A 26142-nucleotide genomic window follows, 5' to 3' on the forward strand; every position below is an offset into this window, starting at 1 on the left:
TGTGACCAATCATGCCAAAAGTAGGTAGGCCGAAACATTATGTGATCCATGAAATACAAGAAATGTTTGACAAAGATGGGAAACTACGCCTGAGAAGCTAAGGATGAAATGAAAAAGCTAATACATATCATTTTTGACAACACGAATTATCACCACCTTAAAGAAAAATGAAAAGAGGCGCATCTAATAAATAGTGGAAAGGAAGGAGTCAATGGATACAGATGTCAAAGATTGAAAGAGTTAATTATTGTCCAAAAATAAAGATAAACAACAATAAAGAAGGCCATAAACAATACACAACATACCTAAGACGTTTATCTTGGAAAAACCCTCCAACTAGAGGAAAAAACCTAGCCACATCAGTAAAATATATCTTTTATCAATAAAGAAATGTTCAAGTACAAAGCTTTCACTTGATTGCTTTACAATACACTAAACAATAACATAAATAGATTGAAATGAGACTCTTCATATTACACACAAAGGTCTCTTCAAATTCCAAATAAAAGACTTCATATTTCCAAATATTTAACACTTCATATCTCCATACGCATGCCTCTTCGCCTGACACATGTTATTAAATATTATCACAAATGGCTACTTCAGCTAAAGATAACCATAACAATCATAAGTGTCATATTTCTATTTCATAAAATTAGAGATAAAGATCTTTCACACTCCCTCTTAGCAAGAGAGAGATCTTTAGTATGGCAAGCACACATAGTTGTAACCAAAGATGTCAATGATAAATTCACATCACATAAAACATGTTATCTCAACATAACATAATTCACCTTGGTTACTTCATAAGCACATAAAATTTTAGTCATCGAGTCGCACGTGTGACCTCCACCATGCCTACTCGCAGAAGGTGGTCCAAGGGCTTTCACCTGAAACTTCCCCTAGAGAAGAATGCATTTCCAACATGCCTCAGCATAGAGGGTGGTCAACGGGCTTTCACCTCAAAATTTTCCTAGAGAAGAATGCATTTCCACCATGCCTACTCGTAGAGGGTGCTCCAAGGGCTTCCACCTCAAACTTCTCCCAAACAAGAATGCATTTCCACCATGCCTCACCGCAAAGGGTGGATCCGGTATACTACTAGCATAGGGTGGAAAAGGGGATTTCACCTCAAAATTCTCTTATAGAGAAGAACCCATTAACAAGGGATTTCACCTCGAACTTCTCACACATAGAAGAACTCATTAAGAACTGGGATTCTCTCTTAACAAAGACTCCCTCTCAGCAAGGACAATTTTGTACAGCGTAATAAGATAGTTAATGTAACCTCCCTTTGAAGTTGAACATCTCCCTCTAAATATGTATCGTCAAGGCAACATCCTCATCGTAATGCTTCTTGTTACACCCTTCAACCCAAAGAGATATTCTTATTAAATCAACTAATCTTAGTAATAAAACAAGAATGCATGATCTATACTCAAAGATATAAACATAGAATACTTATCTCTTCTGAATTCATGCAATTTTCTTCACTATCATCTGCAACCTCTTGAGGTGAATAGAACCCCTTATTACACATATACTCTAGTCCAACGCATGCAGTAGACAAGCAACATATGCCCATTTCAATCTACACAAACTATCCATCTGCGTCAATTGTCTTCACAGCCACCAATCCCATAATCCTTGCAATCATTGCCACTACTCATTCATGCAATATATCATATACATTCATGATGGGTGACTTGACTTTGAGTGTTGAAATAACAAGGCCAAGCTCCACACAATCGATTGTCAAATGATAGAGAACTAGAGTGTTGTTCAAGGAGCACGATTGAGTTTTAGGGAGAAGAAAAACAAATGAATGCATAGCCTTAAGCCATTTAACCGTTGCAGATTGAGAATCATCAACAAAGGAAAGGGGAGAAGATGGGATTGATCCTCTGCTTGCTTTGTCAAGAAAGAATGTATCGCGATAACCTTGAGGCAATGTGGGCCCTGGAATAGCTGATTCCAAACAATTAAACGCTTTAGAAGGATATATGTCCACTCAACAACAAAATCACCATGGCTACCTCCACACCCGACAAGGAACTCCAAAGAGTTCTATAAACTCTGATCACGTGATATCCTATTCCTCCAACCCGTTGTATGACCCTTCACATCACTTGAAACATTATATTCTCATTTTGTAATATGCAATATCTCAAAAGCTTCCACCGTCCACTACTCCGCAACGCACAGAACTATAGAGTGTATAACTACCATGGCATGTCTCTGCAAGGAATTTCCCAACACAAAACATACAATCTCTAGTCATCAATATGGATATGAAAAGACTATCGTTATAAAAGGGATAATCATTAGCCCATGAAAGAAGATCAAAAGCCAATAATAGAATAATAACGCGCTAACTTCGGATTCAAATGAAGAATCCAGGAAACACGTTGCCAACAAGACTTATGATGATGCTACCCAAAAGAACAAAAAAATGCATATGATTCACCAAACATAGCATATTTGATGTATCATTACTGTAAGGAATTTTCTCACCGTGATGAATATTGTCGACTGCAGATCCATCAAGTATAGCAATGTCGGATTGCCATCATTTTGTAGAAAGTTTTTTTTAAATGCTTGAAAGTGTTTAGAACGTTAGCGCAAGCGGCAACGATTGAATTCATAGCAAGTCAAAGGTTCTGATTTTGACATTAACGACATAGATCATTTCTATGATCATCCAATGCCTATCTTTGATTTGATACCGTTTATACTCAACTATACATGAATTTGGATTGAATGCTCCCAAAAAGGAATGCCTCCCGACAAAAATAATGATAGGATAGCAAGAAGACCACCCTAGCACACATGTTTTCCATAACAGCACAAACAATAACCATGAAGAGATAATAAGGCACGACCAAATTCTGCACTCTTAATACTCTACGCTCTAGAAAACAAATATGCCCACAGATCACATCGATAAAGATAAGAGACCTATATTTGGAACCAAAAGGAAAAGCCAGTAATACGTAAAAGAACAGACAAAGAGACATCATTGTCTTTGATGCAGGAGCATGCTGGGTGTAAAGGCAATCTTGCATCACCCAAAGAAATATTTATGTTTCTGTCTTTTCAATAAAAGTTGTTTCAATGTAAATTTTCTATTTGAGTTTCATTGCCATATCATATATATTGGTGAAGTTATTGAGGATTTTCGCTATAAATAAATACTTTGAGCTCAAATTTGAACACCTAAGAGGCTCCAAAACAAGGTCAAACACCTACTAACAAACGCTTACACAATTATGCATTGTTGATCAAGAGTTGTCGTTTCTGAAAAGTGGTTATAATAGCCAATCGAAGCTATGGTTAAAAAGTTATGACCTCCGAAAGTTGGGCTACCTAAAAATATAATTTGTAACTATTTTGAGCCAACTCTAATGTAATAAAATGTGAAAAATAATATAATTGGGGTTGGTCAGCCTCAAGGGTTAGGGTTAAATTTCTATAACCTTCTCAGGTGGTGAAAAATTGCCTATACAAGCAAAGCCCGTAAAATTGTTTAGGGCAGTTTTGGGTGATTGTTCAAAGCTCTATATTGCAAAAATATTGGAAGGAAAATGCACGTGGCTTCGCATATTGTATTTTTGAAATCTGTAATTCCATACTTTGTAGATAATAAGAAGCTCGCTTTTTTTTTTTTTTGCAAATTGTTGTTCTTTCTATATTTTTGTCATGTGTTTGTGGTATTAAGGAGAGCACCCTACGTGGAGTGGTATCAGAGCAAGAGTTCCCGAGTGTGTAGACAAATCGCCGATTGTGAGGCAATTGCACCAGGATCATGGTTTAGGGTTTCAGCGATAAGCACGAAAAATGTTTCCATGAAGGGATTATGTCAAAAGAGTCGGGGTATGACACCTGAGGTTAGAGCCCTCCAAATACAAGTGCATGCATTGCAGGAAGAGATTCACAAAGAGATGAATCTTGTAGTAGGAGATGAAAGTGAGGATGAATTCAAGGAAGAAGGTTGATCGGGAAGGAGAAGCAACACTATGAATCAAGTGGAAAGGCTTTTTAGGGCCATTTCCAAGATTGGGAAAAGACCTAAGATTGAGGTCCCAACATTTTTAGGAAATCTTAACCCAAAGGAATTGATCAAATCAATGTAATAGAAGAATATTTTGAGTATGAAGATATCGAGGATCCTGATAAGGTCAAGTTTGTTAATGCCAAACTGAAGGGTAATGCGAAGATCTAGTGGCAGGAGATTCAATCAAAGCAAAATAAAAGAGGAAAGGAGAAAATCATAAGATGGGATCAATTGGTGAATAAGATAAGATAAGATAATGATATTAATGTCCAACAAAAGAGCACAAAAAGGTCTATGGGATTGAAGGATTACAATAAGAAAGCTAACAACAGTAGGAGCACCAAATGGTGTCCAAAAGAAAAGCATACAACAAAAAAAAGAACAAGAAAAAGAACAGAGAAAGGCCAAGACAAAGAACAGAGAAAGGCCAAGACAAAGACTAGGAGTCCTTTCTAAGCAAAAAGAAATCAGTCACAGAAGGATATGCCTGTTGATGGATAGAAGCTCTGATCTATCTTTGTAAACTTGTAGATGAGTGTCGCTGATGAAAAAGGCCAGTACGGGGTCTGGCAGACCTAGAGTGACCAGAAGAACTAGTAGAACTAGACGACCTTTTCACACCACGCAAAGGAGATAAGGGTGTGAAAAAGGCAATAATGAGCTGAGTATATGTATGTTGGTGAGGAACTAGTGATTGTAATGTACTATTACAGAGTATAGTGGCCTCCTGAATATAAAGTGTAAGGTACCACTGATCATAGTAACTAAAAAAATCAGAAAGAGAGAAACAATCCCGGAACAAGCAGAAAAACGTACCTCTATCTCATAATAGATAGGGCAACGAAAAATAAAGTGAGTCTCTGTCTCAATTTCATCTAACATACACAGCTTACAGATTTGTTCCCCGCTGTCAATATGATGATCAGTCTGAGCCCAAAGACAGTGAGAACTAACTCTGAAGGTCCCTATGGAGATACGCAAGGCGTGAGACCACCACTGAGAAAGGTAGCTAGGTCGAACAATAATCCCATTAGAGATTTTCAAAAAGTGCTCCGCACAGGAGGGCATCCTCGAATGAAGGCCACCAGGTAGTGGTAATATATTGTCTATAAATGTCAAGTTTGACATGCTCATTTAACTCCTACCGTGAGGGGAGGAGATGAGCAAGGACGTTTAGTGAGAACTGGTAAGGAAGGAGGCGATCAATATAAATCCCAATCAATCCCAGTAGAGAAGAAGCCTACACATACCAGCAACGAACACGAGAGATAAATTGAAGCAACAATTCATTTCTATCAGAGGGGAAATAATTTCAATTGTTTCTATGATCAAAATGATAGGGATCAAAGAGGAAGAGGACAAGGACCTGGAAGAAGAGATTTTCGTGGAATATGTTTTCACTGCGAAGAAGCAAGTCATAGGACTTATGAATGTCCTCAATACCAAGAAGGATAGATGGGAGAACTAATGGCTAGGGTAGAGTTGCACATGTGGATGAAGATGCCAAGTCATCACATACTGAAGATGTTGAAACAGAGGTTCTAGTTAACAGAAGAGTCCTCCTAAGTGGTGAGAATGAACCAGAGCAAAGGAGTTTGTTTCGCACAACGTGCAAGCATGAGGATAAGTGTTGTAATGTGATTATCAATAGTGGAAGCACTAACAATTTGGTGTCAAGGGAGATGGTCACAAAGTTAAAAGCTCAAGAGACATAAACACCCACGTCCATATTGGATTGCCTAGGTGCAGGATGACCACAAGGTCATGGTCAATGAACACTTCCTAGTAAAGTTCAAGATTGGGAGGTACCATGATGAGGTACTATGTGATATCATACCCATGAATGCATGTCATATGTTGTTGGGTAGGTCGTGGTAGTTTGACAGGTGTGATGTACATGATAGTCGAGCAAATACCTATTCCTAAACAAAGGATGGAATGAGACATAAGCTAAAGTTGTTGAAAGACATAGAAGAGAAGGTATGTAGTAATGTCATAATATGTTTTGTTGATGGAAGGAAGTTCTTAGGAGGCATGAGGCATGAGCATATGTGTTTTGTTATAATTCCAAAAGCTGGTAAAGACAAAGTAGAAGATGTACCTACAGAAGCTGCAAATTTGTTGGATAAGGTTTAGGATATTCTATCTGATAATGTACGTAACGGATTACCTCTAGTAAGGAAGATTAGTCATCAGATGGACTTTATTCAAAGAGCCAATTTTCCAAATAAGGAAGCACACAAAATGACACCAACAGAGAGTGAAGAGTTGAACAAGCAAGTACAAGAGTTGTTGCAGAAGGGGTTGATTCAAGATGGTCAGAGTCCATGTATTGTTCCAGCAGTATTAGCACCAAAGAAGAATGGAGAATGGGGAATGTGTACAAATTCTAGGACTATCAATAAGATCATAATCAAGTACAAATTTCCCTTGCCAAGGATGGGTGATATTATGGACTGTTTAAGCAAAGATGTGTATTTTACAGAGATAGATCTGAAGAGTGGATATCATCGAATTCAAATCAAAGACGGAGATGAATGGAGGACTGTCTTCAAGACAAAAATAAGGATTGTATAAGTAGTTAGTCGTGCCTTTTGGACTAACCAATGCACCAAGCACTTTCATGCGGCTCATGTATGAGGTACTAAAAGAATTTCTAGGTAAGTTTGTCATTGTCTACCTAGATGATATTTTTATCTTCAATAAGACATTGGAGGAGCATATAATGCATATTCATAGGGTGTTTGAGAAGTTAAGGGAAGACAAATTCCTGATTAAATTGAAGAAGCGTAGTTTTGTGAAGAAAGAGTTTATATACTTTGGACATGTAGTTTCAGCTGAAGGTCTAAAATTGGACCCAAAAAAATTGAAGGCTATCATCGAATGGCCTACTCCAAGGAGTGTTATTGAGGTAAGATCTTTTCATGATTTGGCTAGCTTTTATAGAAAGCTTATTAGGAATTTTAGCAATGTCTGTGGACCCTTGATTGAAACAATGAGAAGGGATAGGAAGAAGTTTAAGTGGACTATAGGAGCATATAAGAGTTTTGAATTGTTGAAACAGAAAGTTATAGAACAACTTGTTTTGAGTTTAACACATTCATCTTTTAATAAGGTGTTTCAAGTAGATTGTGATGCTAGTGGTACTGCAATAGGAGTTGTTTTGAGCCAAGAAGGTATACTTTTACTTAGTTCAGTTTGAAGTTAAATGATGCCAAGAGGAAATATTTCATTTATGATCAGGAATTGTATGCAATAATTCAGACATTGAAGAATTGGAGACATTGTCTTCTTCCTAAAGAGTTCATTTTGTATATCGATCATCAAGTTTTGCAATATTTGAATAGTCAAGGAAAGTTGAATCAGAGGCATTTCAAATGGTTTGAGTTTTTGTAAAGTTATACATTTGTTTTAAAACACAAGAGCAAGAAGTCTACTAGGGTTGCATATGCTCTTAGCAACAAACGGCTTTTGCTAACAAAGATGCAGATTGAGGTTGTTGGGTTCAAGGAACTCAATAGTTTGTATCCAGAGGATCTTAATTTTGTAAAAGCTTGGAAAGCTTGTATAGAACCTATTACTCTAGAAAGAACGAAGTGGTTGGATTCAATCATCCAAGATGGTATGCTATTCAGAGGGAGTCAGATATGCATTCCAAGGAGTTCTACGAGTGAGAATCTCATCAAGGAGAGACATACTAGAGCGTTGGTGGGATATTTTGGTCAAGGTAAAACAATTGCTCTGGTTAGTGACAATTATTACTGGCCACAATTGCAACAAGATGTCAAGAAGTTTGTACATAGTTGCAAAGTATGTCAAATGGAAAAAGGAGAAAAGCAGAATATAGGGTTATATCAGCCATTACCTGTACCAAAGAAGTGGTGGGAGGATGTGTCACTATGGACTTTGTTGTTAGTTTGCCAAGGACATAGCGAGGGCATTATTCAATTTTTGTGGTGGTTAACGGGTTTTCAATGATGGTACATCACATTCCTTGCATGAAGATTAATGATGTTGTTCATGTGACAGAATTATTTTTCAAAGAAGTGGTGAGACTACATGATGTGCCAAAGAGCATAGTTTTACATTGAGTCACCAAGTTTGCTGGGTATTTTTGGCACACATTATGGAATAAGTTGAAAACACATTTGAAGTTTAGCTCATTACATCATCCATAGACCAATGAACAAACAAAGGTGGTGAATAAGAATTTGGATAATTTGCTAAGATGTTTGGTTGGAGATAAGCCAATGGCATGGGATTTGATCTACCACAAGCAAAATTTGCATACATAATTTGATCCGGTGGATAATTTCAGTGAAAATTGAAGTGTCTTCAAATCTCCAAATTTTTGCACCATCAAAAAGATCTCAACGTCATGATTCCAACGCAACTTGAATGGAGCAAAAAGGAGTCCATTTGTGCAAGTTACGCTTGGTCAAAGTTCTAGTCAATAGGCAAACCAGAGGGCTAGATAAGGGGCGAAATCAAACCATCTCAAAAGTGGTTAACAATGGATTTCAAAATGAAGAGCCCGATGAGAGCTTTCCAACGGCGTTCGTTTCATCAAAAACGGACTTCATATGTGAAAGTTATGGCCGTTTGAATTTTGGAGGCAAAATGTAACAGTGATGACGTCATCATGATATCAGCAGCTCAAGTGATGACACATGTCAAAAATATGAGCAAATAAAATTGTGCCACATGGCACCTCAAGCTCAAATTTGGTGGTTTAAAAATTCGTTGAGGAGGTTTGAACCCTCAACCTCTCATTCCCTACTTTCCCTCCTTGCCACTAGACCACGTGGAGCATTTAGCAACTTTGTAACAAATTTTCTATTTAAACTATGAATGCCGCCAAAGCCATTTGAAAAGATGCATAGGTGGGAGTTGAACCCTCGACCTGGCCGCCCCTAAAATAGCTACATGCCAATACATCACTGATCTGGCTTGTTAAATGCATGGCAGATGTGTTATTTAACTTGTATCAAATAGCGGAGCCCCCTTAAAATAGATTTATTTGTTATTTTTTTAACAACATTAACCCCTAAAATTATATAAATGCCAAAATGTAAAAATGACAAAGGGGGTTATTCGAAGGGGATGTTTTGTTTTATACCCTTAATTGGTTTTGAGCTAATTTAAGCCAATTATTTTGTATAAAAAGGGGGGTAGGATGTCATTTGGAGGCAACGAAAGTTAAGGGAGAAATTATGCAAATGTTGAGAGAGATTTTATGTATTTGGAGACTTAGTGATTTTTCCTGCACATAGAGGAATTTTGTTGCGTGTGCTCGAAGGGAATTGTCACAAATCATTTGTATTGATTTATTGGAGTTAATCGGATCGGTCCCCCTATTCGAGCTAGACCCGGAGACGTAGTCCTTCCCGGACGAACTCCGAAATCAAATGTGTTGTGTCTCTATCTCTCTTTCTATCATCTCATTCTGTGTTTTCTTACTTGCAATTACATTAATTTTGCTTTATTAAAGCTTTAAAATTAAATTTATGTAATTGGTTAGCATTCTCTGTAATAGTCCTAGATCCTAGAAATCAGATCATAATTGTGCCAACAGGAGCACTAGTAAATCACCGTTCCATATAGTATATGGAAATAATCTCATAAATGCTATGAATTGAGGAAGTTGGACAAAGGGTATATAAGTAGTGTTGAAGCTGAGGATTTTGTAGAGCACTTGCAAAACATACATGAGGAAATGAGGAAGTACATTACCAAGATGAATACACAGTACAAGGCTAAGGTAGCTAGGAAAGGAGGGATAAGGAATTTCAAGTTGAGGATGAAGTCATGGTTCGTTTGAGTAAGGAGCAATTTCCAATAAAAACATATAAGTTAAAAATGAAGAAGTTTGGACCATGTACGATACTGAAGAAGCATGATTCATGAAATTGCCTATAAAGTAGAGTTGCCCACTGAACTGAATATTTCACTAATATTTAACGTTTCAGATCTGACAAAGTGTCATGAAGGGAGTGTTGAAGATGAGGTCGTAGAAGCCCAATGGAGTATTCTGGCAACTACTTTAACTACAAAAGAAATTAAGGATATACTGGACAGTCGTCTTGGCAGAGGCACAAGGAACCAAGATATATGAAGAATATATGGTCAAATGGAAAGGAAGACCTACAAAAGATTCATCATGGTTAACAAGGGTGGAGTTTAAGCATCTTGGCTTTCCTCTAAACACCTAAAATATAACAAGGTTACTTCTCAAATTACCCTGGCTATCTGATCCAAGAGCATCTTTTGTGTAAGGGCAATCTTGCATCACCCAAAAAAAACATTTATGTTTTTGTCATTTCAATAAGGGTTATTTTTGTGCAGAGTTGGTATTTTTGGAAACTATTTTTTGTAAGTTGGTCATACGAGCTCAGAATATTTTGATTTCACAGGTGGACATTCATCTTAGATATATTAGTCTACCTGTTGAGGTTCATTGCCATATCATATGTATTAGTGAAGTCATTGAGGATTTTCAATATAAATTTTGAAGGCCTTAGAAGCTCCAAAACTTTGAGATCAATTTTGAAGCCCTTAGAAGCTCTGAAACTAGGTCAAACCTCATTTGCCAAATGCTAGCATGGTCAAACATTGTAGATCTGGAGTTGTCGTTTCCAAAAAGTGGTTATAAAAGCCAATCAAAGCTACAGTTAAAAAGTTATGACCTCCACAAGTTGGGCTACATGAAATTATAATTTGCAATTATTTTGAGGCAACTCTAATGTAATGAAATGTGAAAAATAATATAATTGGGGTTGGTCGACCTCGAGGATTAGGATAATATTTCTAGAAACTTCTCGGTTGGTGGAAAATCGCCTATATAAGGAAGGCCCATAGGGTTGTTTAGGCCAGTTGAGTGGTTGTTCGTAGCTCTGTCTTGCAGAATATTGTAAGGGAAACGCCCGTATGGCTTCACATATTGTATGTCTGAGATATGTAATTCCATACTTTTGGAGATAATAAGAAGTCCACTTTCTGTTCTTGCAAAGTGTTGTTGTTTCTCTATTTATGTTATGTGTTTGTGGTATTAAGGAGAGCACCCTTCATCAATCTTGTTCAAAAATTGACAAGGGAATACTACATGATCTTTAAAATATTAAATATGCGAAAGGTTGAAGAGATTAATAAACAACGGCTCCTTCAAATAAAAACGTCTTCTCCAAAATATAAGCAAAGGCTCTACATAAGCTGAGAAATCTAAAAGTGCAGAACCACATATGCAAAGAAATAGAGAATAATCCACGCACTTGTTCATAAGAAGAGATGAACATAAACGACAATAAATAGGTGGCAAGATGAACAGGGTGTGAGACATCATTACCCGTTGGATTAGAGAAGCAACACAGTACAAGTTGAGATAGAAAAGAAACACTGAAGAAGAAACAACAATCTGCTACGGCACAAGAAAGAGACAAAATTGCAAAGCTATGATAACCAAATTTGTCTCGCAGCTACCATATTTGAACAATACCTTATTGCTGATATCAAACTAGACTCTAATACCATGTTAACAATACACAAAATACTTAAGACATTTATCCTAGATAGTCACGGATGCGAGGAAAGCCAGTAAATGGGCAATTATCAGGTATCTGAAAGCAGTTATTAGAGATTCCCCTCCCAGTGGGTGGGTAGAGAAGCAGGCCCCCAAGGCCAAATGACGGTCCCACCAGCAATTGGACAAGAGGGAGACCCCCACTTGCTCCCTTCTTGTTAACTACTAGAATGGCAATGGATCCCTTTGGTCATTGTCTGGCCTCTTATGTGATACTGTGGGATCTGCAACTATTCTTGTCATTACAGAGACTGATGAGAGTCCTACACCTCCTCTTCTGAGTGTTATTGGCTATCAGTGGTTATCTATATGTAGAGAGGAGGTTCATGCTTCTGGTGGTGGACGTGGCTCGTGTGGCGTGGCTTGTTTGATCAAGGAGGATATTTTCAGTGGCACTTCTATTGTACACTCGGATACGTTTGCCAAATTTATGTGGGTCTACATTGACCGTAAGCGTCACCATGAGAGAGATCTCTTTTTGGCTGCTTGCTATTTCCTGCCAGCTTCCGCCCACTATGTTATTCATGGTACCGAGGACGGAGACCTGTATGTTGATCTTCAAGACACTATTTCTCAATTTGCTACTCTTGGTGACATTATTATTCTCGGGGTTTTTAATGCGAGAACTAGGGAACTCCAGAATCCACTTTTTGATCGTAGCTCGGACCCCATCTGTTCTACTGAGATTGATCCAACTTCCCTCTGGACTTCAACGACACTCTAAGGATGTTCTTGGGCCGTTATCTATGTATAGTAGACATCTGTTGCGGTTTTGTGAGTCTTCGAGTCTAATAATCTTGAAATGGCCTTTCTTGCTTCCTTGGGTCAGAGTTATTCACTTGTTGGCCTCATGGTGGGGGTGCTTGTGTTGTTGATTATGTCCTCGCCTGTCCCTCTTTCATCTCTTACATTCACAGTGTCACCATTTTGTGCCTTCCTCTTGCAGACCACGCTCTCCTTAGTATTCACCTTCCCCTCTCCCCTCGTCTCTTGCCCACTCTCTCGGCCTCTCATCTTTCCTCTACCATTGCCCACTCACTCATTCGCTTTGTTTTATTGAAGGTGATTGTGAGCTCTCTTCCGCTCACCTTTCGAGGCTCCTCAACCCTTCATGCTTCTCTGCCTCGTGCGAGGCCGCTTCCATGTTTGACCTACTTGCGACGGCTATTCAGAAGTTTGTCATTCTTTCCATTCCTCATCGCCCTCCTTTGCCCCTTCGCAGCAAATGCCATAATACTTGTCCTATAAACCAATGGTTCGATACAGACTGCAAATCTTTCCATCGTTTTATACATTCTGCTTTTGTGGCTCGCTCCATCAACTTTACCTGCATTCACTCTTCTTATCTTCGATTTCTTCATGGTAAGAAACGTTCCTTTGCTGCTTCCAAGTGCAAATCCCTTTGCTCCACGCTGATCCGTAATCCTCAACTTTTCTGGCGCACTCTCTTCCCCCGCACTTCTCCTCCTCCCTCCACCCTCGACTTTCGCTCCCTTACCTTGCATACTATGGCTCTTTATGGCATTCTGGGGCAGCTTTCCATTCATCCCATTCCGCCTCCTTACGACCGCTTGTTCACCCCTTCCCACATTTTTGAGGTCATGAGATCCATGAAGTGTAGTAGAGCTGCTAATGAGGAAGGCTTTTAGGCTAAGCTTTTTATGTTTGGTGCCTTAGTTCCGGGTCCCTATCTCTCTATTCTTTTTAATGGAGTGATTCACACTAGTTTTCTAACTTCTTGGTCCTGGCCTCTGATTTATCCTATTCATAAGACCAGTCCGGTCTCTGATCCGAGGAACTACAGAACCATCATGATCAGGCACACGTTTGCCAAACTGTATGCGACAACCCTTAATACTATGTTATCGGGTGAGCTGGACAAGATTGGCTGTAGGGCCAGAGGGCAAGCAAGTTTCCAAGTTGATTATCAAACTATGGACCACGTCTTCACTCTATGAGCTATTATTGAGGAGGCTTGACACAGATTGGAGAAGGTATATTGTTTCTTTGTCGACTTTTGCAAAGCTTTTGATTCGGTTCCCAGGGTGGCTCTATTTGAGAGGCTTAGGGAGATTGGCATTTCTGTGATGTTACGTACCGCTATTATGAGATTGTATGAGACTGTGGTAGGCAGATTCAAGATCTCGAGGGTTTCTCGAATCCGATCCATAGCACCATTGGGGTTAAGCAGGGTTGTCCTCTCTCCCCTACGTGTTTGGATTATATATTGATGAGTTTGAGGACTTTCTACGAGGTGCTCGCTCCCTGGAGATGGTTGTTTTCTTCACCATGTTCTAATCTCCATCCTTCTTTTTGCCGATGATGTGGTTCTCCTTGCTTCCTCTCCAGACAATTTACAAAGGCTTCTTGATGGCTTGGCTTCTTTCTCTGATTAGTGACAACTTGTGGTTTACTTGATTAAGACTCAGGTCGTGATTTTCAATTGTTTAAAGACCTCACATCTCCACTTCTTCTTTCAGGGTCAAGAGATCGAGATCACTACATCCTATACTTATCTGGGAGTTAAGTTTTCAGGACATCGATTCAGTATGAGGACAACTATCCAACCTAGAGTTAATAAGGGTATGGGTTCTCTTGCTTTGCTTGAGAAACAGTGTTTAAAGCATCATTTCTAGGATACCTCGTCCAAGTTATCTCTCTTGGACTCTCTTGTGAGGCCTACTGTTCTCTATGGATCTGTGGTTTGGGGCCCATCTCTCCTTGGTTCTGACTGGGCCTCGATTGAGCGAGTTCAGACTTTATTTTTGAGGCGCATCATTAGATGTCACAAGTTCATTCCTCATAGTATCATTCTTGTGGAGTTCAGTGCTCATCTGTTTAGTCTTGCGGCCATTTTTTATTTGGTTTGGTTCCTCCATCATCTCCATGGCTTTGCGGATCATGCTGGTGATCGTGATCGATACTCCTATTTAGCTTTTTGTTTGTCTGTATCTACTGCAAGCACTGAGTCTGGTTCTCGCACACGTTCTTGGTATGCACAGGCCTCTTCTATGCTCGATTCGATTGGGATTGATATTGACTGCCTCCCCCCGTTTCAGTTCTCGCTGGATGCCCCAATTCATCTCCTCCCATCTCGGTAGGAATTGAATGAGCATGTCAAACTTGACATCTACAAACAGTACATTGCCACTACTTGGCTTAACCCTCCTGATGGGTTACGCCCACGGATGTCTTTTATACGAAGCACTTTTTAGAGATGTCTGATGGTATTATTGTTCATCCTAGCTACCTTTCCCAGAGATGGTCTCATGCTCTACATATCTCCTTGGGATCTTTAAGAGTTGGGTCTCACCGTTTTTGGGTCCAGACTAACCATCATATTAACAGTGGAGAGCGGATCTACAAGCTTTGCACTTCCGGTGAGGTGGAGACTGAGACACACCTCATTTTCCGTTGCCTCATTTATTATGAGATTAAAGGGAGATTTTTCTGCTTGTTTCGGGATTGCTTCTCTCTTTATGATTTCTTCAACTACTATGATCAGCACTGTCTCGCACTTTATATTCGAGAGACCACTATCCTCCGTAATAGCACGATCCAGTCACTGCTTCCGCATCAACACTCGCCTACTCAACTCATTACTGCCTTTTTCACACCATTATCTCCTTTACGTGGGGTGAAAAGGCCTTCTAGCTCTACTAGATCTACCAGGAATTCCAAACGTGTCAGGTCCTGAACCGGCTATTTGCATCAGCGACACTCCTCTACTAGTGGCCACATATAGGGTAGGGCCTTTACTCATCGACATACATATCATTCAGTGACTGACTTCTTTTCACCTAGAAAGGACTCCTGGTCTCTTTCTTGGCCTCTTTTCTGGTTCTTTGATGCTTTATCTTCTTCTTCTTGTATTTTTTTTTTCTCGGACACCTTTGTGTGCTCCTGCTACTATCAGCCTCATTGTTGTAATTATTCAATCTCATAGACCCTTTGTTGGTCTTTCGTTGGACATTAATATCATTATCTTATCTTATCCTAGGAAAAACCCTCCAACTAGAGGGAAAAACCTAGCCACCCGCAAAATATATCTTTTATTAATAACGAAATGTTCAAGTACAAAGCTTTCAATTGATTGTTTTACAATACACTAAACAATCGCATAAATAGATTGAAATGAGACCCCTCATATTACACATGAAGGTCTCTTCAAATTCCAAATACAAGACTTCATATTTCCAAACATTCAACACTTCATATCTCCATACGCATGCCTCTTCGCATGACACATGTTATTAAATATTATCTCAAATATCATTACAAATGTCTTCTTCAGCTGAAGATGACCATAACAATCATAACTGTCATATTTCTATTTCATAAAATCAAAGATAAAGGTCTCTATCGTAGCTACAATCTTCAACAAACTAGCCTTGTCATACAAGCATTATCAACATCCAACAAGACGAAAAGGCTCATCAATGAGCAAAATGAAAACTGCTAACTAGAGGTATCTTATATGCCCAAAAGGAAAAACATTGAATAATTTGAGTCTATGAATGTTAGAAGAAAGCCTGAAAAGACATTTTGATCAGTGGGGATGTATGCCATGAATGGCTTGGATAATGCACAGAGGGGCTGTCCACTTGCTAATCCTAAGAATCAGATCGAAGCAACTGTACAGTTGGGCTTTCAGTGTGCCTAGCTCATTGGAGTGTCAAAAAGAAACCTTTCTTTCCCCTGTTGCTTAAGTTTGGAGATAAGGGTGCACATGTGGAAATCTTTGAGCCTACTACTATGCCCATTCACTCACTGACCAATAAAGTTGGGGTTCATCCAGCAGAATATTAGTTTGCCCAATAATTTTAGAATCAACCCATTAGGACTGGAACTTGCTCCATAATATACTTTTGCCTCTAGGATTTCTGGCAGTATGTATCACTTCAACCCCACATGTCTTCATTGCATTGTTCACGATCAAATAGCTGAATTATCACAACATAGCTTTCCTACCGTCTCAAGTCATAGCTACACTCTTTCCCCACTATATCATTAAAAAAAATTGTTGAAGCTGAGGATGTTATGTTACCAACATTATATACAAAGACTTGAAGTCAGCGTCAACATTTAATCTGCAAGCATCAACCTGTTAGTTTCTGTTTTGCGCTTGGTTATCTTTGGTCTATACATACTTTTAAACATCTGTTTCCCTTCATCTTGCTACTATCTCAATGTATTTCTGAGTCCCAATAATTTTCTTTTGGTCAGTGGTGGTCTGTAATATAATTTTTTTCTTTCTTTGGGTGTTTGGTGTGGTCTCATCAGATTCTCTAGGTTTCTTTTTCTTCTTTTGTTTCCAGTGTTTGGTGTGCTCTTAGAAGCATCTGTAGGTTTCTATTTTCTATCTTGCTTCCAGTGTTTAATATACTCTCTTAAGCTTGTGTAGGCAGGGTAGCTATAAATCACAGAGGCTTGGCAGCTTAAAAGCCCTCTAAAGTTTGGATAACTCTCACTGGCCTCTTTATGATAGTATTAAGAGGTAAGAAATGTAATCGAATAATATTTATAATCCAACTTTCTAAAAATTTAATATAAATCCTGAACTACATAAACAAAACAGGTTTGAGACCAAAATAATGATAAGTAATATATTGGTTGATGGAAAACTTAAGGACAAGGTAATCACCACTTTTGACCACTTGATATCGAGCCATGTAGCCAACAGCCGCAGACCAACACGATGTCGGGCATCATATCCTTTTCTCAACACTGACTTCTTTTTTTTCTCTTCATATGTATCAGCAACACAAGCAGCCAACAGCTCAAACAAAACTGCTACTTTTCTCTGATTTGTTAATAGCTTCCCTTCTGTTATTGTTTCATTCTCATCAGATCTGTCATTCTGCCCTGTTGGAGTTGACTGAGAAACATCTGGAATTTTGTCATGCAATTTGCTAGCTCCTTCCATGGAATCTCCATCATCATTTGTTTCAGCTCTCTGGGTTTTGGATGCTCCATAATTTCTGCTGCTTTTGCCAGTTAAAAGTGGGGTCCTTTCAAAGCTTGTTGACACTGCATCTATTGCATTAGCCAATTCAGTCTCTGAATTTGCCCCTTTTGATGATGTCGGTTCGTCCTTCTCTTCTTCAGAAAGTATTCTCAAAAACTGCATTCGATAAGAACCAAACAGAATCTATTAATTTTCCTTTTTACTAAAAAGAACACAATCCCTCTCTATCCTGAAAAAAGTAAGAACATTAGTTCAACCAAAGAATAAATAAGAGAATTGTAGCAAGTCACTATATCAAAAGCAAAAATACTCAGTAAAGTATAAAATTAAACAAAGTTTAAAATTCACACTAATGACTAATGTATCTTGCAAACTATCATTCTTCCCACACATACATGAGGATTTGAAACAATTAACAATAGATGGGTATACACATTTCAAATGCTTATCTGAAACATGTACAAAATAAAATCATGGAAACATAGCTTTCACCTGCAAATTCCCTTACATTGTCTTATAAACTGTTTAAAACTCATTTCAAATGCAAACTATTGGAACATTTATGACTAAGAAAGAAAGAAATGAAAACAATGTCATAATGTGAGAAGAATTTTCACCCATTTTTATTACTTAAAATTCACTTCCACCATGTTCAAATGTCAAAGTGATGTTGTAAAGAACATAAGAGTCTCATTTTTATTTCATCCATGCATATGATAATGTTGGAGAATATAACCTTGGCTCTCTCTTTTCTCCCTTCACCATTTAAGTATCAAATTCTTGTACAGCTTTGGGAGATTATATTTTCAACATTTAATTAGACCTACACGTGTTATTTACACCAACCTCCATCATCTTTCGATGTTGTGGACAAATGGAGGAATCCTCTGTCACCACAAGGAGTGAATGGCTCTTTACTCCTCAAGTGGATGTTCGTATAATGTATCATGCCTAAGAGCATGCACATTAGGGTGCATCTCCAATACTTACATCTTTTGTCTCTCATTATTCGCACTTCTACTCGTGCTTACATCACTTGCTCCTAAATGTGTGTACTTGCAAATTTCAGCATTGTAATAAAGAGATAGTGATATTTGATGCTTTCAATGGAAGATCTGGCCACACAAGTGCATTTTCTCACAAAGAAGGATAAAGTGCATTTTAATGTAATGCCCCCTTTTTAGGTACTGTCAAAGGTCGAGTTGTTTGCCTATTATTGTGTCCCTCGTAGCCTAATTATCGTGGATAGAGAGACTTTTGAGGCAGAGGCTTGAATATGGGGGATTCTCGTCTTCTCCACAATTCGGTAAGTTCCAATTTGGTCTTCGTTTAGCTCAAATTAGACTTCATTTGGGCTTAGCTTTATTTACTTACTATTTATGTTAAGTTTGGTGATGATTGAGAGGGACCCTATCTATTTTTGGAAAGTGCATTTGCTCACATGGGAAAATAATAGGTATGACTCTTATTTCAGACAGCATATTTGGAGGATAAGTATTTTGGGAGTTATTATCATTTTAGTGGCCAAATTATTATCAAAACATTAAATGGCTTATTACAAAGCTATAATTTGACTTTATAATTTCACAAGTTGAGGGTAATTCATCATTGGAAGGGGTTGTTTATTCAATTAATTGATAGAATCTTAAGCCAATGTATTAAGTAAAGTATTGGAGAAAATAAATTGTAAAAGGGAAAAAGTATATCTATCTATTCCACATTGGCTGGAAAAAGTGTGTGAGTTCTCCTACAGAAGTTATAAAAGATTCACATGAGTTCTTTTTCATGATGTTACTTATGCTTTGTGAAATTGCTGCATTTGTTATTTTATGAATTTGTGATAAAATTAGAGCCAAGGGTTGCAACATTTGAAGGCTGGAAGAATTGGGAATTCCTCTTAAGTATTCGCACATTGAATTCATTGATCTCAGCCAAAGAATTGTGCCAGCGTTAATCTCATGCAGGGGTTAAGATTGTTTTAGAATTGGTGACCAATTTGTGAAGAGGATTAAGAGTCTCATATCAGATATAATTGCAAGGATAGAGGACTGTATTCGGTGCAGATTACAGTCTCTTAGAGGTTTGCAGTTGGGGTTTAGAGAGCCGACATTCATCTATAGTGCAGTGGCAGTCATTTAAGAGGCTGTGTCTGATAATTTAAGGCAGCGTTTGACATCTATGAGGCATGTTTCTGCTGTTTGGTGCATTCTTTCAGAAGTTGTGAGACTTGGAGACAATATGTGATCATTACTAGAGGGCTGTAGTACAATGTAGAATGTTCATACATGCTTGCAGTCAGTCCCAAGTTTTGATATTTTGCAATTAATAAGTTTTTCAGAGCATTGTTCATCATTGTAATAGAATTACAAATAGAGAATTTGTTCATAGATATAAGGTTACACAATCACTGTTTGATTAAATGCCTTATCTGCAGTTATTTATTTCAGTTAATGTTAAATCATTAGGTTGCATGATAACTATTGGCTAAAATGTCCATTGGCTGTAGATGCACAGTTTACATGTAAAAATCATATGTTTGCATTCAAAAGTAAAAAGGTTTTCATTTGCATTCTAGCTCTTTGTTTGGGTATCTTGGTAGTCATTTAAAAACATTTAGACTTCATTTGAATCCATTCCAAGCAAAGAAAAAACAATCTGAAAATATAAGACAGCGAGATAGAGCTGGCAAGCAAAGTGTCTAACAAAATGTCAACATCTGAAAAGTAAGGCAATTTGGTGTTTGTCAGAGTTAGAACCAGCAGGGGTTCTTTACATTTAAGGATCAATACAATCTAGGGGTTACATTTGATCAAATCAGCCAGGTCCTCTTTTCAATAATTACTCCATTGGGAAACCCCTTTTCAAAAATTAATCAATTGAGAGACCCCCTTCCAAAAATTAATCGATTGGCAGACCCCTTTTCAAAAATTAATCCATTCAGAGAACCTATATCATATTTCTTTACTTCCCATAGGATAAGAGATAAAATGTGGGAAATTAAATAATAACATTTTTAGTGGGAACCAATGACATAATTTAATAAGGCGAGGTAAATATTCTTAATTATTTTTATAGTAATTTTTAAAATAGTTGGCAAGCTCACTGATTTTTTTAAGTTGCCAAATTACTCGTCACAAACTCAGCAAGTCCAATAGAAAAACTCACTAGACGTGCCAGAAGCATGTACCACATAAACAATGCAAAATAAATGCTGAAAAGGTACATCATTTGCCCTATAAATCAAAACACGCCCTTCACACTTCTCACACAACACTCCTGCATCCTTTTGAACTGATTAGGCATTCTAGGCAAATTTGAAAAGCAAGTTTAAAGAATTTCAAGGGCAAGTTAGTAAAAAAAACACATGCAAGCAACTATGATTATTTTTGCTGCTGAAATCTAGTATCTAGGCTATAAACAGTTCATGGTTTCATAAACCTTAGCAATATTTTGAACTTTACTACCAAAATATTGGATTCATCACCATTTTTTGTTCAATTATACTGATATTTTTAATGAATTCACTATTGCTTTTTTATAAGCAAATTATTTTTCTGATTTAATCCTTCCTTAGGAAAAAGTGACTAATTATATTGAATTTATCTGATTTAAACCAATTTTTGTTATGTATACCAATTTAGGCTAAATTTATATCAAAAAAAAAATTGTCAAGATGCAGGAACGATGGGGATTAGGGTTTAACGGCTGGAAGGATGGAGGTTTCAGAGATAATGGAAGAAAGAATATGCAGCAAAGAAGATTCGAGCCCTTTCGAAGGCATGAGGATTTGACATGCTAGGGCCATAGGAATGGCAGATGGCAAATGGGTGGAAGACAAAGCCAGCAAAGAACTCACTAGAGAAAAGTTAGGAAAGCTGATGAATGTGGGGGGCAAAATGGGACTAGGAGGATCAGAAACTTTGGTAACAATGGTCACCCAATGCAGCGTGTTACTTCTTATAACTTGGGGGGAAAAGTGGATTTTGGTAAGATTGCTTGTCCTATCCCCATTTTAAGATAGAATTTTAATAATAACTAGATAATAAAATGTTATTAAATAAATAATAAAGTTATATTAAAACTAATACTAAACTATAAACCAAGGAAATAATAATTATTTAATCTATATTATTAATAAAATAATATTTAGTATGATATTTTACATAATTTTAAAAAAAAAAATTGCGAGTAAAGAAAGAAATAATATTAAATACAAGAGACAATATTGTAGCAAGTATGTTAACTTTCTAAATAGAATTTAATAATAAATAAAATAAACACATATAAGTAAATAAATAATATAACATAGAATAATATAAATTAACTAAATCTAATGAAAATTCAAGAGATGTTTAACAAATAGACATGACTCCTTAAAATTAAGATATAAAAAGGAGATAGGAAACGTAAAAAAATAGTGTGATTAAAAGTGGGGGAGGGTAAACGATTTTAAAACTTTGGAAAATGGTTTTTGCATGGTAACGGTGGACATTGCCCAGGATAGTGACTGGATTTTGAATGGAGGACCGTATTTTATGAAAAGCTTTGGTTTTATATGAAGGCATGGGTTCCAAATTTTGACCCAACAAAGGAAGTCATTAAACATTTTCCTATTTGGGTGGATTTGCAAAACCTCCCGCAAAAATACTGGAATGATTATTGTTATCAGTTGATAGGAAATAAGTTGGGAGCCTTTGTGAAAGCAGTGGAAATGGTGGATAAGGAAACCTTTCAAATGTTTTCCAGGATCTGCATTATATGGAATGATTGTCACCCTTTACCAGAAATGATTGAGCTATATTCAGATATGGGAGTATGGAGACAACCTCTGTCAATAGAAGATGGGTTAATGGTGTGTGAGCATTGCCTTAGTGAAGACTGTGATTCTGAAAAATGTAGGCAAGAGGGGCACCTAAAAGAAAGGGAAGAGGAAAGTCTATTGAATAGGGCGATTAAGATGTCTAGGGTATGCAAGGTGATGCATAAGGTAAAAGAGAAAGACTATAGAAATTGCGATAGATATGGAAGTGTCTTGATTTTGAAAGCAAGAGTAAATAACTTACAAGAGAGTGAGTATGTGGGGGGTCAGGAAGTTATGATTGAGAGTGAGGATAGTCTAGAAGAGAGGCATAACCTAAAGGAGAAATATGGTCAGAAGGATCATATGGAGACTGAAAAAGAGGCTCAAATCTCAGAAGTAGTAAGAGACAAGGTAGGATCAGAATGTCAAAGGACGGATGGAGAAAGAGTTTATGAAGAAAGCTCTTTGCAAGGTGGGATCAATCCTCAAACGCTTATAGGGGAGGAAGATCAGGGCCAAGGGATTAAGGAATGTATAGGTGAAGAAGGGGGATGGATCAAAGGAGGATTTTTGTCTTGTTTCGAGGAAGAAGATAATAGGGTGTTCCTAGAAGAGGAAGGACTAGGGTGTGATGGTGAAGTTTTTAAAGATATAGAAATCTCCCCAGTAAGAAATTTGAAGTGATGTTCTAAAAATTCTAGCGCAGAAGAGAGTTTGGATGAGGAAGATCTAGAAAGGGAGGATGGACATTCAAGGGATGAAGACTTCTTAGATTTGGGTGATGAAATTGCTTTAAAAGAAAAGAGAACCCTAGCAAAAACTAAATGGAAGAGTTATAAAATCCAATTTGGGGAATGTCAAAAAAGAGGGCATCGGACTATAAATGTTTTAATCCAGATAGCTAGAAGTGCAAGAGGCCAAAGTAAAATGACGGCAGGAAGGGGGAAGACCCCTTCCCGAAGAGGATGAAGATCCTCTCCTGCAATGTCAAGGGCTGCAATGCCCCTGACAAAGTTTGTTTGATCAAGAGAGGCCTTGATCAAGCAAGACCGGATGTTGTCCTTTTGTAGGAAACAAAGATTAAAGGGGAAGATGTTGTAGGAGTTGAAACGAAATTTGGAAAATGGAGAAGTGAATGGCTTGCGGCTATAGGAGCTTCTAGAGGTGTTAGTGTGTTGTGGAATCAAGACTTGGTCAATGCGGTTGTGATGCAACAGGAGAGCAATTGGCAATGGTTAAAGGTAGGGTCAAAACAACTTGAAGTGGAATTTAATGTGATAAATGTTTATGGTCCTGTACAGAGCAGGGACAAAAGAGAACTGTGGAAATCTTTAACAAATGTAATGGAGGCCCTGCAAGATGAGATAATAGTGTTAGGTGGGGATTTCAAGGCTATTCTCTACCTCAAGGATAAAAAAGGAGGAAGATGTTGGAGAACAGTAAATCAGGAAGATTTTTCAACCTTTGTGACAAAAAATGGTCGAGTGGATATCCCCTTAAAGCAAGGCGAATTTACATGGACTAATAGAAGGAAGAGGTTTGTAAATATCGTTGAAAAACTGGATAGATTTCTCATGGGGGGTGACTAGACTCAAGTTGAATGGATGGTAGAAGCTGAAATTTTGCCTATACGTGATTCAGACCACTTCCTTATTGGACTAAGAATACAAGAAGAATCTTCACCGAATCGATGCCCTTCCAAATTTGAGGCAATTTGGCTGAGGACAGATGGTTTTATGGATCTAATAGAGCATTGGTGGAGAAATGCCCCTATTTTTTCAAGAAATAAGGCCTTTATTGTTTTTAAAAAGTTACAATTCATAAAGGAGAAATTGAAGGTCTGGAATAGGGAATCCTTCCAAAACATTTTTAGGAAGAATGTAGAGTTGGAACTCTCTTTAAAGGAACTAAATGATAGAGTGATTTTGCAGGGTATGGGGGAGAAGTTTTTGGAAGAGAAAAAGCTAAAGAAGGAATATGAAGAGATGTTGTCTAGAGAGGAGGTGTTTTGGAGACAGAAATCTAGAGAGACATGGCTCATGGAAGGGGATAGAAACACTAAGTTCTTTCATAATTTAGTAAAAGTTAGAAGAGCTCATAATAGGTTTTTCTCTATTGAAAATCCAGAAGGGAATTTGGTGAAGGAACCAGAGGGGGTAAAGAGGGAGGATGGATCTTTTTTTCAAAATTGAGGTAGGTTGGATGAAGTAGAGGGTGAAGCAAAGGATGAAGTGTTGGAATGCATTCCAAATTGTGTAACAGAACAAAAAAGGATGTTATTTGCAAAAGTGACAAAGGAAGAAGTTAAAAGTGCTCTTTGGGGGTTAGGAAAGGATAAAAGTCTTGGGCCTGATGGTTTTACAGGAATGTTTTTTAGGTTTTTTTGGGACTTTTGAGGCATGAAGTTTGGGAAGTTGTTGAGGAATCTAGATAGGGGGGTTACTTGAATAACACTTTCATAGCACTGGTGCCAAAAAAAGATTCATGTACGACTTTTGAGGAGTTTCGGCCTATCTCATTATGCAATACTCTTTACAAAATCATTTCAAAGGTTATAGCAAATAGACTTAAGAAGGTGTTAAATGCTATGATTTCTAAGGAACAAAGCGGGTTTGTTGCAGGTAGATCCATTTTTGAAGATGTAATAATAGCGCACGAAATGTTCCATTCAATTAGAGTCAAAAAACTTAGTATAATGATGGTAAAGTCAGACATTAGGAGAGTTCATGACGAAGTTAATAGGGATTTTTTGTTGAAAGTGTTGGCTAAATTTGGGTTCACTACAAGATGGATTAGTTGGGTAAATGGTTGTATTGGTTCTCCAAGGTTCTTTGTTGTTGTTAATGGAAGTCCACAAGGTTTTTTTGAAATGGAGAAAGGCATTAGACAAGGGGACCCATTATCCCCCTTCCTCTTTATCATTTTAGCTAAAGTGTTAGGAAGGCTCATAAGAGTCAAACAAGATGAAGGTCAATGGAAAGGAGTAAAGGTTGTTAATGGAGTGGAGGTTGTGTCACACCTTTAGTTTGTAGATGACACATTCCTAGCTAGGGATGCTTCAGAGTGAGAAGCCAAAATGATGAAGAAGACGCTACAACTTTATGAGAAAGTTTCAGGACAGAAGATTAAATGGCTAAAATCAGAGATTTTCTTTTTTAACACCCCTGTTAGTAAAAACAAACTATTAGCACAATTCTAACTATCAAACAAGGTTTACTCCCAAGTAGATATCTAGGGATTTCGTTGTTTCACGGAAGAAATAGAGGTGAGGTGTGGAACTGTCTAGTAGAGAAGTGTTTTAAGGAGGGTTGGAAAGGGAGGTGGCTATCTTCGGCTGGAAAGATTTTGATGTTAAAATCAATGGTGTCTGTTGTTCCCATTTTTTCAATGATGTATCTAAATATACCTAAGAAGGTGATCAAGAGTGTAGAAAATCAAATGAGAAGGTTCTTTTGGAGTGGAACAGGGAAAAGTGATAAAATCTCTTTGTTAAGATGGGATAAGATCAGTAGGCCGAAAAAGTATGAGGGAGCAAGCCTAAGAGACTGGAATCAAATGAATGTGGCTTTAGGTGCAAAATTGGTGTGGCAAATGGTTTAAGATTTAGAGCAGTTATGGACTAGAATTTTAAGAGCCAAATATTTGGATTCGAATGATGGAACAAGTATTTTGACAGTTTAAAATCCTTTAAGAGGATCGGCTATATGGAACTTTATTATCTCATTTCAACATGTCATCACTGA

The 26142-nt window shown here is 37.7% G+C and overlaps 1 protein-coding gene across 1 annotated transcript in view; it reads right to left on the reverse strand.

Annotated features, from left to right (window-relative positions):
• The window catches only part of LOC149576006 (transmembrane and coiled-coil domain-containing protein STS1-like), a 200139-nt gene that overhangs the window by 142738 nt on the left and 31259 nt on the right, over positions 1–26142 (reverse strand). Inside the window, exon 3 of the mRNA XM_089816125.1 lies at positions 17275–17754. Within this exon, the coding sequence (XP_089672251.1) occupies positions 17275–17754 (480 nt within the window). The remainder of the gene's footprint in view (positions 1–17274; positions 17755–26142) is intronic.

Source organism: Cupressus sempervirens, chromosome 1 (genome assembly GCF_028749045.1).
Source record: "Cupressus sempervirens isolate cs-2001-9-10 chromosome 1, ASM2874904v1, whole genome shotgun sequence".
In the NCBI taxonomy this organism is placed as follows: domain Eukaryota; kingdom Viridiplantae; phylum Streptophyta; class Pinopsida; order Cupressales; family Cupressaceae; genus Cupressus; species Cupressus sempervirens.